At 47.5% G+C, this 13,707-nt stretch overlaps 3 protein-coding genes across 3 annotated transcripts; 2 read left to right on the plus strand and 1 right to left on the minus strand.

The window, feature by feature from the left end:
- Positions 1-749: 749 nt before the first annotated feature.
- Positions 750-2,766, plus strand: EDB82DRAFT_512542 (Alpha/Beta hydrolase protein). The gene is made up of 3 exons (XM_065608921.1): positions 750-1,078; positions 1,191-1,581; positions 1,658-2,766. Exons 1-3 carry the CDS (start codon positions 1,018-1,020, stop codon positions 2,679-2,681), a joined length of 1,476 nt encoding a protein of 491 aa, XP_065463245.1. The 5' UTR covers positions 750-1,017; the 3' UTR covers positions 2,682-2,766.
- Positions 2,767-7,292: 4,526 nt separating this feature from the next.
- On the plus strand, positions 7,293-10,460 carry EDB82DRAFT_298137 (major facilitator superfamily domain-containing protein). Its single transcript, XM_025737432.2, has 6 exons — positions 7,293-7,812; positions 7,875-8,106; positions 8,174-8,306; positions 8,355-8,404; positions 8,509-9,001; positions 9,051-10,460. The coding sequence occupies exons 1-6, from the start codon at positions 7,632-7,634 to the stop codon at positions 10,116-10,118; spliced, it is 2,157 nt and encodes a 718-aa protein (XP_025592293.1). The 5' UTR covers positions 7,293-7,631; the 3' UTR covers positions 10,119-10,460.
- Positions 10,444-13,096, minus strand: EDB82DRAFT_512561 (P-loop containing nucleoside triphosphate hydrolase protein). Its single transcript, XM_025737433.2, has 4 exons — positions 12,855-13,096; positions 12,541-12,786; positions 11,361-12,485; positions 10,444-11,310 (listed from the first exon to the last, which is right to left on the minus strand). The coding sequence occupies exons 1-4, from the start codon at positions 12,963-12,965 to the stop codon at positions 10,594-10,596; spliced, it is 2,199 nt and encodes a 732-aa protein (XP_025592294.1). The 5' UTR covers positions 12,966-13,096; the 3' UTR covers positions 10,444-10,593.
- Between the last annotated feature and the right edge of the window lie 611 nt (positions 13,097-13,707).

The following is a 13,707-nucleotide window of genomic DNA, read 5'->3' on the forward strand; positions in this document are numbered from 1 at the left end:
TTGAAAGTCTGTAAGAAAAAATGAGTTGGCTGGTTCGAAGTAACGGAAGATGTAAATTTGATTGTTGCGTTTGCGGTCCGCGCGGATGAGAAAGACTGACTTTTGACGACAAGGAGTTCGAGTGGGGAAAGGTGATTGTCGCGACAAAGCTGACAAGGGAAGGACTTGAAAGAAAAGAAGCCACTGGGTACTGAGCGCGCGAGAAATGGCTCCGTGATAGATGGGAAGTAGCGACTTCTGCGATTTGTTCGGCAGGTGGAGAGCCCGGTCGCGATGGGGTTGGAGAGGATAGAATAAAGAAAGCTCCAACAGCTAGAATTAGATGTCACGGTTGGTAACCAGTCGTCAATAGCAGCCTTCCCTTACTGGGGAAACGAGGCTGCCAACGCGCGATAGGATTAGGTGGCAGGCACGCCGCACAGACCATCTACAGCGAAAAAAGGTACGTATCGATTTATCAGGCCTCAAATTCGGTAGAAAGGGACAAAGAATATCAGCTTTCATAGATTTCAGATGTTATTACTCACTTTACATGATGTCAGTAAAAGTGAGATTATTTGTAGCGAATCAATTGTGCTTTTGCTTTACTTTGCGATTGACAGGAAGTTCATTTCAGCGCATTAGTACCTACTTTATTCACGTACTATTTCCGTGTCTACTCATCGACGGCACGTGATCGTACAAAACTCCGTTGCCGGCCACCTGTTACAATTAGGACGGCATCGTAATTGGCTGAATCACGACAGCCATGGAGACCAGCCAGAATTACGCCATACCTAGGAGCAGTCTTTTTTTCCTTGAATTCTGAGTCAAACACTTCTCTAGGCGAATCAAGACGATAAATACACTTGATTAGGACCTATTTGTCCATTGGATCTAAATTCTTGCCAATTCGATCAATTTTGGGTGTCAAACGGCTTCAATATCAAACCCAGCTAATCTGAGAGCGACCCCGGTCCGATATCTCGATATAACCTCTCACAACACTATCGTGAGAAGACAAAGACAACTATAGTTATGCTAGCTGCCACTATGTCGGGAAATAACACTACAAACGGTGATTCCCGCAAGCACTATGGTCAGTTTTTACCCATGCCTTGTCACTTCATATCTCCGCACCCTATACTCTATATATCACAATGGTTCATTCCCCTATCACTACAAAAGACTGGTTGCTGAATACCTGCAAGAAAGAACGCAATCACAGCCTGAGAACCCGTTCGCTGCTCTCATCCCTGAGCAGCAGCTAGCGATTGTTCCTGAATTTACTCTTGAGTCTGGAGTTACTCTTTACAACCTTCCAGTCGCTTACACAACTCGCGGCAAACTCAACGAACAAGGCAGCAATGCCATGGTCATTTGTCATGCACTCACTGGAAGTGCTGATGTGGGCGATTGGTGGGGTCCTCTTCTTGGTGGTCCTGGTCGAGCTTTCGACACCTCGAGATTCTTCATCGTCTGCATGAACAGTCTGGGCAGCCCTTACGGTACTGCGAGCCCAGTGACAGCCAAGGACAACGACCCCAGCAAGGGCCGATATGGACCTGAGTTCCCTCTCACAACCATTCGCGACGATGTCAAGTAAGTTCTGCGCCCCAGGAGTGGTCTTATCTCTGCAAGGATAAAAAGAATCAGCACTTATACTAACTTTTGATAGCCTCCACAAACTTATTTTGGATGACCTGGGTGTCAAGCAGCTAGCCGCTGTTGTCGGAGGTTCTCTTGGCGGTATGTTCGTGCTCGAGTGGGCGTACTTTGGAAAGGACTACATCCGTTGTGTCGTTCCCATTGCTACTTCAAGCAGGCACAGTGCTTGGGGCATCAGCTGGGGTGAAGCTCAGCGACAAAGCATCTATGCTGACCCCAAGTATGACGATGGATACTACTCTTTCGATGATCCACCCTCTACTGGTCTGGGTGCGGCTCGTATGTCTGCTCTCCTCACATATCGAAGCCGCAACTCCTTTGAGTCGCGGTTCGGACGCAACATTCCCGACCCGTCCAAGGTTCAAACCATCGGCGGCCGACCACGCCCTTCAACTCCGTCAGAAGCACACTTTCACATCCACAACGATGGTCATGTTGTCAAGCGCACCTCCATATCCCAGAATAGTGCAACCGACGCCGCTTCAGCTCCTCAAACACCTGCAGAGCCTGATGTTGCTGACCCTCAATTCCATGGTCCTAGCAATGGTAGTCTGACCGGAGGGGAGATGCCACAATCGCACTACTTTTCTGCCCAATCGTATCTGCGGTACCAAGGTCGTAAATTCGTTACACGATTCGACAGCAATTGCTACATTGCCATGACTCGTAAATTGGACACACATGACGTGTCGCGCAACCGAGCAGAAACTATTGCAGATGCATTGGCTATGATTCAGCAACCCACACTTGTCTTGGGTATTGAAAGCGATGGCCTCTTTACATTCGCAGAGCAAGAGGAGATTGCTCAGCATGTCCCTAACGCGCGCCTCGAGCGAATCGAGAGCCCCGAGGGTCATGATGCGTTTCTGCTGCAGTTTGAGCAAGTCAACAACTATGTTCTATCCTTTTTCAAGGAAGTCCTGCCAGACATCATGTCCAAGGATGGTGCTGCGCCCGAGGAAGCTAGTGTTGGGCAGATTACCAAGTCAAGCACATTTGGTGAAGCTGAGGTCGAGGACATCACAGCCTGGTAGACTATTTAGAGTAGGGCCAAGGCGCTATAGTGGACAAGTAAAAGGATTAGACAAGACTGAATATAATAACAATATGAAGAACATTTCATCATGGCCATTTTGTCTTTGAGCTATGCGAGTGCGATAGTTCACGCTATTGTTCTTTGTAATCTCGATACGTAACAACACTGTAGGCTGTATCCATCAAACAACACCAAAAACTCATAGGTGCCTGAAGGGTGCAAGACAAAGTTGAACTACATGTGATGAACGGGCAACGAGTCAGTTGTACTGGGCTGCCCATGATTTGAGGTGCTTCAATTACCAGTCTCTGCCCAAATATCCACCAAAATCTGGTAAACCTGTCTTGAGTGTAGAACGTCAACTTTCTTCTCCAAGGATGCAACTAGTACAAATGCTATTACAATGAACCTGGCCCTGATAAGCCTCATGTGTTCCAACTGCTGGGTCGATTTTGCTTTACCGGTTTATAATCATGCATATACTATGCATAAAGTTCTTTGCTTATTGATGAACTGATCAAAAACTGTCGTGCCACAAATTCAGATCCTGTGTCTTTCATGTGATACGGACACGAAGTACTTTAGTTACGATGGTATTACTTATAAGAACACCCTATGACTTTCCGGAGAACAGACGATGGATGTCGCGCTTGGTTCTTTGAATAGAACAGGGTTACCTACCCATATACTTGCTCATCCGTCTTTATTCCCGGCCAAACCATGTTGCCATCTTTAAGCCACATGACACCAATCTGCTTTAATGACAAAAGCTGCCATCCATCAATAATAGGAATCTTACTTACCGATACATGGACTTGTCACATTCATGAATCAAGCCACTGCGGGACATCTCGCACTGAAGATGAATATCGTGGTGGTGGCAGCAGGCTAAAACATGAGGTTGTTGCAGGAGTGACATGCATGGAATGCACACATATGAAAACAGGAGAGACACGCACGAGGAAACCAATTAGACATGGGATTCGCTTATTCGCACTCTTGTGCGTTGTTTCCGGAGACTTTGTGTAAACGTGCTGCAAGTTGATGATTAGTTGCGGCTGTTGAGATGTCGCTCTATCCGCCACAAATTACTTTGGCTTCCATTTTGATGGGTTGGGGGTGCAAGGAGTTCTAAAGGTGAAAGAATATGTACCAGGAAACTATGCGCCTTGTCTATCTCGCAGAATATGATGGGGGTGTTGTCTTGAGTCAAGCCGGGAAGTGAGACATAACACTCGATCATGAAGATAAACAGCGCATGGCCAGGCACCGGCAAAGAATATAGGATTGAATCGAAATACACATGAGATCCAAAAGTCAGAAACGGACCGGATTGCTTCCTAATAGCTATGCGATATGTTGGAATGTTATGCACCTTGGTGAAAGATTCAGAGGCTGAGTTTGGCAACTCATACACCAAATACAAGGAAATACCGTAACTTCGCTAATCATCAAACCAAGACCAAGACCACCTCTTGTCATCTGCTAGGAACTTACAGAGAGAAGTAAAGGCTCGGCTAAACTCGCACCAAGGATGTTTCTTTGACGTGTAACTGACTGATAACCCACTGGCCCACCGGCTTACGAGTTCCTCAACTACAGGACCCCTAGCAACAGTTTCAAGAGGCACAGGATTAGTAAATCTTTCAAGGTACAATATGACACAATATGAGAAATTTGCAAAGCCGGTGGAGGATCATGTTAAAGAGCAACACACGTGGATAACCGATTGGTTGGTTGCAATAACTGTGGCCACAGCCCCTTGTCAAAATGTACAAAAGAACGATGAGCTGAAAAGTTGACAAGACAACAAGAATGAGGCGAGAGAATGGAAGAGTGATGAGACGAGAGGAAACCTATATCCGTCGGGCGACTGCTCTTGGCCCGTCTTGGCTCGGTCGGTGCTGCCGGAATGCATTTCTTCACCGAGAATGACAGCGGTATGGGATTGAGGGGGAAACACGGCGATAAGTCATGAGATGGAGCTGAAAAGATAGAGTATCCCTAGTAAATGACTAGAGCTATGCTTTAGGTGACGGGTTCAAGTGGCAGGCATCCAGAGGAAAGTTGGTCGCTGAAAGAATAAGGTACGAAATTACAAAGTCAACTTACCGTGTCTAGACCACCGTCTTGGATTATTTATTTCTGTACCCAAGGCTTAGACGCCAGCTTTTCTGTTACCCGCTAGGCATGGCAGATTAATAAGATTAGCAAAACATATCGCGTACTCAGGAACAGAAGCACGGCCAGTAAAAACCAAACACAGACCCGTAATACGTAACTTTTTAGTTAATATCAGGCGAGCTACTGTCTTTTCTCAGGCGATGCCAGAAGCCTAGACATTTGTTAGTGAACAAGACATATTAGCATCGGACGTTTTTCTAGTAGTATGTACAGACACTTTGTTCAGCTATTTCCTGCATCCTGAACACCAAAGTCATGTTTTTTTTTACCATCAAATCTTTGTCCTCTAGATCCATGTTGTGGCAAACTTCAGAATGCGGCTAGAAGCATTTTCGAACAAGATGGTGGAGACTGTCTGACAACGTGCCGGATGGGTCTGACATTGATTGATCTTGTTTTCTCTTGGCCACCATGTGTCAAGAAGAGGAGCCCGGCCGTTTCACTCGTGTGAGTAATGGATAGATACGAGTCACACTTGACGGAACTCTTCAATGTTGCTCAATGCAAATAGCCGCGCACGACCCAATTTGCTAGAGCAAACCGGGATGGAGCTTGCTATTTGCTCGCAGTCGTCTGTAGGAACCTCTTGGGTGATGAAGAAATGACCAATCCAGTGTCTCACTGAGCAGATTGTACAGCGTGCACTTTTACGTACAATTGAAAAGTACGCCCGTCTCGGTGCTTTCCCCTGCCTCCATCTCGTTGTCAGATAACTCAGACAGGCAGATGGTGTAAGCACGTGTTGGCGAGAAAGAGGGGAAAGTCAACAAAGAATGTTGTGTAATGCAGCCTGGTAAAGAGGTTGCTGTCGATCTTTTTCTCCTTCGTCATCGATATGCTGCTTCGATACGATGCAATGAGGATGGATATAAAAAGTTCGGCCATTATACATGTCGATCCAAGGCGAAAGAAACGCCGGTAAAATCTTGAAAGCTCCCGGTCGGCGAGATCTGCGACCAAGTGACCACGGTGAGATGGAATGAATGCTCGATGCGGCACAATGTGGGTATGCGATGGATCCATGGAACGACTCTATTGTTTCTGGAAGTTTTCCCATGACAGAAGTAAACTCACGAGTGCCTGAGGCGTCCAAGATTTGTTCTGGAAAACAGGGGCCAAGGGGTTTTGTCTGAGTGTGCATCACATCAGACAGGTTTAATTTCTGTAACACGACGTCAAATTTGATCCTCAGCCAAGACGGTACAAGCGAACCAACGGCAAGATATTCCTTAGATGGCAGGAGAAATTGGTTCCTCCTGAATCTAAAGAGGTCGCAACGCCTCTTATTCAAATAAACTCTGTTTGCATCCTCACCACACCTGAGCCCAGCCAGAGAGAGAATGTACAGATAGCGAAACGACCCTGGTCTTCAAGTGGGGGGGCAGCCCTTTCAGTGTGTAAGACGCGGGCGTTAGGTCGACTTCTCTCCACCAGGGCGAGTTTGGCCACTGGTGTCCGATGGTTCCAATTGGTTGAGAGGAGGGTAGTGGATGACAAGGGACTGCATGGGTGTATCTGTTCGGACAGGGAGTGAAGATGTCGTTTTCTCGTCTTTCCGGCCGTAAGCTGGTTGAAATTGTGGTTTGGATCTTGTCCAACAAAACGCGGTCGTGGCTAGCCTATCTCGTTTTGCAAAGCACCGAGCGTACGTTCATGCTATTCTAGATGAAGGAGGTGGTCGGTGTTTAGCAGAATGACCTGCTTTGGACAAGGCGGGCCTGGTGGGTTCCCTAAAAGCATGGGCAACCTGGTGTTCCATTCATGTCAGTGGTCTGCAATGAACCCTCAACGCTGACTGGCTCGGGGAGGCTCGAGTGGGTGTGCGGTGGACTTTCCATCTTGCTTCTTCCTCGGCTTCCAGAGGAAGAATACTGAGCTCTGACTGGTGAGTGGCTTGGTCGGAGATTCCATTATGGAAGGCGTGCGCAGATGTGTCTCCACCACTGCACCTGCCTCAAAATCACCACCCATCTCGTTACAGACGGTAGGAGCAGGAGCAGGCACGGTACCTTCGTCCATCCCCATACGTAAAAGTACCAACCTGGCAGGCACGGCTCGCACGCTATATCCGGCCGTACCTATCTAATCCCAACTGCCCGGTCCTGTCAAGAATCCTCTCAACTTCTCCATTTCTCGTCCATACGTATTGTTATTATTAAAAAAAACATAATATTCCCTTCCTTGTATCTACAGTCTCGTTCCATTCTTTCATCGCTCTGACACTGGACCTATCGTAAACTCCAGCACTTGTCGCATCCATCGACCCTCACGAACCCGCACCTCCGACGGTCAGCGACGCCGAAACTCCGACCCATGGTATCATTATCGTACTTGAACAATACATCGACGCTTTATTGCTTTTAGTAAACTATCGCCGATTAGATTTGGGATCTCGCAATAGAAGGAAACCTGTTTTGGTATCAATATTGGAGCCCACCGTCTCAAACACTCATCATCTGCGAACTGGATCAATTGGACACGGCCTGAATTTCAGCGAATTGCGATTTGAGGGAAAGAATATCATTTATTGACTGGGTTCGAATATCAGAATTGAACATTCTGATGAAGAGTTGGATGGATTAATCAAAACATCGCCGACAACGAAACCTTGGCTCTTATGCATTCCTGATCTCAGAGAAACAGCGCCCAAAGAGGTGGAGATCAGTATCGCAAAACTCACCCCGAAGTATCCTCATCTCGAACAACCCATGTCGTCGATTACAGATATCATCGCTCCCGATATTCCTCTACCATAAATTTAAAGATGCCAGACTACGACGATGACATGCTCCCCGAGCCTGCTTCCGGCTCTCATCAGGATCGAACTTGGGGCGGTAACAACGCTTTTCACAACTTCTTTAACGATTTCTCTCACATCCCTGACCCCAATCTTCGCCGCCGTCTTGCCTTGTCTGAGATTGACAAGGTTCCTTTTGGCGCATACCGTATGTAATGACGCTGAGTCGATAAGTCACCTATTATATCTACTCTTGCTGACAATTATCAGATATCCGTGCTGTTCTAGTAGCAGGTGTTGGCTTCTTCCTGGATTCATATGATATCTTTGCTATCAACCTCATCACGATACTCCTTGGAGTTGTGTTCTGGGGAGATCCAAATCCTCAAAACGGTTTTAGCGGCAATGACGGCTACCTTCCTGACCGAGTCAACCAAGCTTTCAAAGCATCCACCAGTGCTGGTATTGTGGTGGGCATGATAGTATTTGGATGGCTAGCAGAGTTAGTACTCCTATCATTACAGGCTTCACCCTTGGATTCCACAACCATGTACTAACAACTCAACCAGTGGTTTTGGTCGACGACGTATGTATGGTGTTGAATTGGCCATCATTATCATGGCAACACTCTGCTGTGCTCTCATTTCTTCGAGCCCTGCTATGGGATCAACCGGCCTCCTGATCTTCTGGCGCATCATCATGGTAAGCTATCTGAACTCACTCACAACAACATGTATTGACAAAGTCCAGGGAATTGGCATCGGCGGTGACTATCCATTATCCAGTGTTATCACGTCTGAGTAAGTTGTCATTCATAGCCATGGGAAGTTTTGCGGCCGGTCTAGCCTCCACCAAACTTCCAACACAGGCACTTCTATCGAATCGAGCTGACTGGTCTCAATAGATTCGCTCCGACAAGATGGCGCGGTGCTATGGTTGCTGCTGTCTTCTCTATGCAGGGACTTGGACAGCTAGCGGCTGCTATTGTTGCCCTGATTACTACCGTTGCGTTCAAGAATGCTTTTGTTGGTATTACTGACGAAAGTCAATGTGGCTACGAGTGTCGATTAGCTGCCGACCGAGCATGGCGAATCATTGTTGGAGTCGGCGCTATTCCTGCTTGTGCCGCTCTTTATTACCGCATTACGATTCCCGAAACGCCTCGATATACATTCGATGTTGAACTCGATGTTGAAAAAGCCGATGCCGACATCAAGGCATACGTAGCGAGCAAGTCCAAGGGGTCATTCGATGTGGTTCATCAGGTCCGATCCAAGCGCCCATCTACGCGTGGTCTTAATGTACCGCGTGCATCGTGGTCTGATCTTATTGCATTCTTCCGCCAATGGACCAACATGAAGATGCTTCTTGGCACAACCCTCTCGTGGTTCTTCTTGGTAAGTCTTGACAACAGACTTGTCGTTGCTCTAGCTAATCTTTCTGAAGGATCTGGCTTTTTATGGTTTGGGACTTAACAACACCTTTATCCTTCACGCTGTCGGCTACGGTGCTGGCAACAATCTTTTTGACAAACTTCAAAATCAAGCAGTGGGAATGATTATCTTGACTTGTGCTGGCTCGCTTCCCGGCTATTGGACGGCAATTCTCACCGTCGACACTTTCGGTCGCAAGCCATTGCAGGTTGTGGGCTTCCTTCTGCTCACAATTCTCTTCTGCGTTCTTGGTTTTACATACAACAATCTGACTCAGGGGGGCTTGCTCGCACTGTACATCGTCGGGCAGTTTCTTTTCAACGCTGGTCCGAACACAACCACGTTCATCGTTCCTGGTGAATGCTTCCCGACCCGATATCGCTCTACTGGACATGGAATCAGCGCTGCTATGGGCAAGATTGGTGCTATCGTCGCCCAAGCTATCAGCATCCCGATGGTTCGCCAAGGAGCCCCCGAGAATTGCAAGGATGCTGACTGCACACCAAACATGCATCGATTGCTCCAACTCTTTGCTCTTTTCATGCTGTTTGGTACCTTTACCTCTTTGTTGATCCCCGAGACCAAGGGCATGACCTTGGAGGAGCTTTCTGGTGAGCCTAGGACGAGTTACAACTCGGGATGTAACGGAAGCATTAGTCTTGGTTCACCCAAACTCAGGGCATGGAATCCTTTCCATGGCGGCCAGCCTGCAGGATTCTCATATCCTAGATCCAGAGCGGGACAGTTTCGAAAGAGCGATCGTGTTGGCATCATGACATCGCCGGAGCTCATGGCCGAAACATCTCGACTTCGAAAAACGCGTCTCTGGAGGAGACATCGCAAGGCCAAGTCGAGCAGTGGTACCGATATCGCCCTAAGTACCCGAAGCTCGGGTACAGCAGACGACGATATCTTCCCGGCAGGGCCACCTACTACTACTACTACTACTACTACAACCAGTCCTCCTCCGCCACCTCCACCGAGTTGGGGAGCTGGCTGGGGACGGATAGACCGAGGAGGACCACCTCCATTGTTGAACTCTGTTCAGTTACAGGATGTCGGTAGCCTTCTTACAAAATGATGTTTTGGATGATCAAAACTGGTGAACGATTGGCATATCACAGGCGTTGGTGGAATAATGAAATTTAGACTATGATACCTTAGATGTTTGATTTGGGAAATATGTCGAATTTAATGTCGGCAACAGGAGAATTGCAGGCAGGAATGACTGCAAATTGTACGAATGAATAACGAATAAAAAATCCCCTCAACATTTACGTCCCAAGATATATTGTCAGTTATTAAGTCTGCTTGGCTCACATGGTCAAATAATGAGATGGTCTTGTTTAGTCGAGTCTGGTATCTCCCTTGGTTACAACTGATCAAAAGATGAAATCATAGATTGAATGTAGTAGAATGCATCATCTCTATTGTCTACATGTTCACCATTCTAACTCGATCCAGTCCATGTTTAAAGCAATATGTCCACCATCTTTCTATGAACGAGACAACAACTCAATTCCGAACTTATCCCATCGAACCCCTAAACATTAATATTAACCACGGAGAACCTTAAGAGCCTCCTTCAGGTTAGCAATGTCGCGAGTGAGCTTTTCACGTTGGTCTCTGCTGAGCATGTCCTCACCGGCAATAACCTCAAGTTGCTCAGGAGTCATGTGGAGAGCGACTCTCTCAGAAAATACAGCAAGCGGGCCAATTGAGGCATGTAGGAGGAAATGATCGATGACTTGCTGGCAAACAACATCCACAAAGCGGCCGCGGGCATTGTCGTAGAAGGTGTGAAGAACATTGTGAATATCCCGACGGGTGGTACTGAGGGCGGTCTCTCCGTTGAACTTCTTTTCCATAAGTTTACGGGTCGATGCCGCTATGCTTTTTATGGTGGCTGGCTTCTCGAACTGATAAGAGTCCATGATTTCCTCAACGTCCTTGCCAAGGCCTTTGATATGAGCGAGCTTAAGGTCACTGAGAGATTGGTTGAAGTTTGGGTCGTACGTTATACTTTTACCCTCAAATTCGACCTCGAGCAGAAACTCAACATGGTCGATGGCACGACGGTAGCGCTTTTGGAGATCTTCGAAAAGGAACTCCCAGAGGGGACCGCGGATTAGAGGATCGGGACAGCACGAGTCTAGGACCGTTCGGATGAAGTGGTGAACAATGAGAATGGCGTTGGAGACGTGGGCTTGAGTCATGGGACGCCATTTCTTTGATTGTTCTTTGAACGTGACGGGGATCATTTCACCGCTGAACTATAAGGGGTCAGCTTTAAGCCTCCTGTCTGGTCGAGTGGTAAACCTACAGTTCCAATCTCGTAACCTCGTGAGCTCAAGTACTCTTTTTCAATATAGGCCAGTATGTCTTCGTCCAGAGGCTCGTCGCAATAGTATGGATCGTAAAGAATGTCACCCACCAAATCGTCTTCGCCAAGCAAAGGAATCTTGAACGTCATCTCCTCATACAAATCCTCTCTATTGACATCAACTGTAGAGAATGGATCAGAGGCATCAGCGTCCTCGCTTGGCTCTTTTCTGTCCTCGTTGCCAAACTCAGAGAAGTTTCGAGTATGCCCTTTATCGTAGAGAACTTTTCCAAAGCCCTCGTTGATCTCGCGGATACGAGTAATGAGCTTGAGCTCCTCGTTCTCAAAGATTCTGTGTCGTGTGTAATAAGCGTCGAGGCCGTAGTTGGTGATCTGTGCGAACCGGGCAGCGATTTCACCGATATAGACACGCTGCTCTGCTTCTGTGCTGCGTGACTGACCCAACGATTTGAGAAGAGCCTCATACTCTTTGCGCCTGGAATCAAGTTCAGAACGAACCTTGGGAAACTCGCTCTTCGTGCGGTTCATCAGAAGTTGTTGGACACGAACTTTGAGGGCTGGAATGCCACATCGATCGGGAGAGAGTCTAGTCCAGGGAGCTTTGGAGAAGAATTCTTTCTCCGATCTAGTCCGTTGTTCAGGGCTAGAGGAATTGTCATCCGCACTTCTGTTTTTGACGATGCAGTATCCGAGCTCGAGATCACGGCGTCCACCACGGACAAGGTTGAGTACGACCTCCTTGTTAGCATTCTCGGTGACCAAGTCCGGCTTCGTCAGGACACCAAGGGTGCGCTTGCCCTCGGGATCAACTTCCTTAGCGTAAGTGAGAATCTTCTGATTGGCAATGTCGCCGTTACAAGGGACGACAGCAAGGATGATGGTTCGAGATTCTATGATGTATTTCTGCACCATACTTTTGACAAGATCGATGTCCTCTTTGGTGGTTACTCCAGGAGTAACGTTCTCAAACATACCAGGGACATCGATAACAGTCAAATGATCCTCGTTGGGTCCGCTGATTTCCACGCGAAGAACGTCGCGACTGAATGCAGAACCAGAGGATTCGTCAGCAGATTCCGACTTAATGCCCATGGCTTTAGCTGCCTGAGATGAGTTAGCGGCATGTTCAACGTGAGCAGATGGGAGGGATTCGACATACATCTTGGAAAATCTGTGCAAACTCCTCGGCGTCGAGGTTAGTGGCAGTTCGGCGAAATGAGTGAGCCTGTTCGGAGTCCGCATCGACAGCGTGTATAGATACGACGATACTCTCGGTTTCTTCTCGTCGACAGATAATCTCGGTCGCGTGACGAGTACAGAGCGTCACCGAGCGCGGGAAGTGAAAGCCAGTGAGAGATTCGAGGACACTCGACTTTCCAGCGCTCTGATCGCCTACTACTACCATCTAGAGTAGCATTAGTATTAATGCACATCACCCGTTGGCGGATCTTCAGGCAGGCTGGGGTGACATACCTGAGGAAGCGGGACCATGTTCGAGATACCGAGCTCTCTCAGCTTGTCCATCTTATCGAGGAGGGCTCGATTAGCGAGACCCTCGCTCGACTTATCAGTCTTGGCCACCATCTCTGTAACTGGAGCCTTGGGAATTATGTTAGTGCTCTTTATGACTATCTTCTTCCTCTCTTTGTCATAAAGGGTACTGCTAGTCGCGTGGTCTTTGCTCTCTGGATTGGTGAAGTATACTGAGTCTGTTTTGGTGTCGAAAGAAAAGAAAGGAATTGTTCTCAGATCAGGTATTTATATCTGAGCTAGGTAGCTCATTCAAGTCTTGCACTGTATTCACACGAGTCCGGCTGTGGACAAATAGAGAGGCTAAGGTGGCGGTTGCTTGCTTGCTTGCAGCAGGAGGCCCATCGCCACCAGCCTTGTTGCCTTGAGAAGTAGATCAATGCAATGCTGGTACTTTGCATATAGATAGTTAAATGATTCACTGCCGGTGCTGGTCACAATTTTCTACTTCTATCTGTATGTGGCTATCCGGCTGAGTAGATGCCTAGCTATGAGAACCAACAAGAGAAACACGATGGCACCACTAACATGATACTGAAGATGCCATGATTACGCCGAGTTAATTTCATTAGACCATACATAATACAGAAAACATCAGATGAATTAACTGTTTGTCTTGCACAATCTCAGGTTCACTCACCGGGCAACGAATCAAGCCTATTAACCTACATACCAAATTTCAAGTCGGAGGCCGACCACTCCAAAGGCACTAGTAACCAACCGAGCTATAATTGGGATATTCTATGTGAAATAATGGAATATGACGCGAGACTCACAGGGACCAATAGCAGTTACA

Source organism: Fusarium venenatum (genome assembly GCF_020744135.1).
Source record: "Fusarium venenatum strain MPI-CAGE-CH-0201 chromosome Unknown EDB82scaffold_4, whole genome shotgun sequence".
Lineage (NCBI taxonomy): Eukaryota > Fungi > Ascomycota > Sordariomycetes > Hypocreales > Nectriaceae > Fusarium > Fusarium venenatum.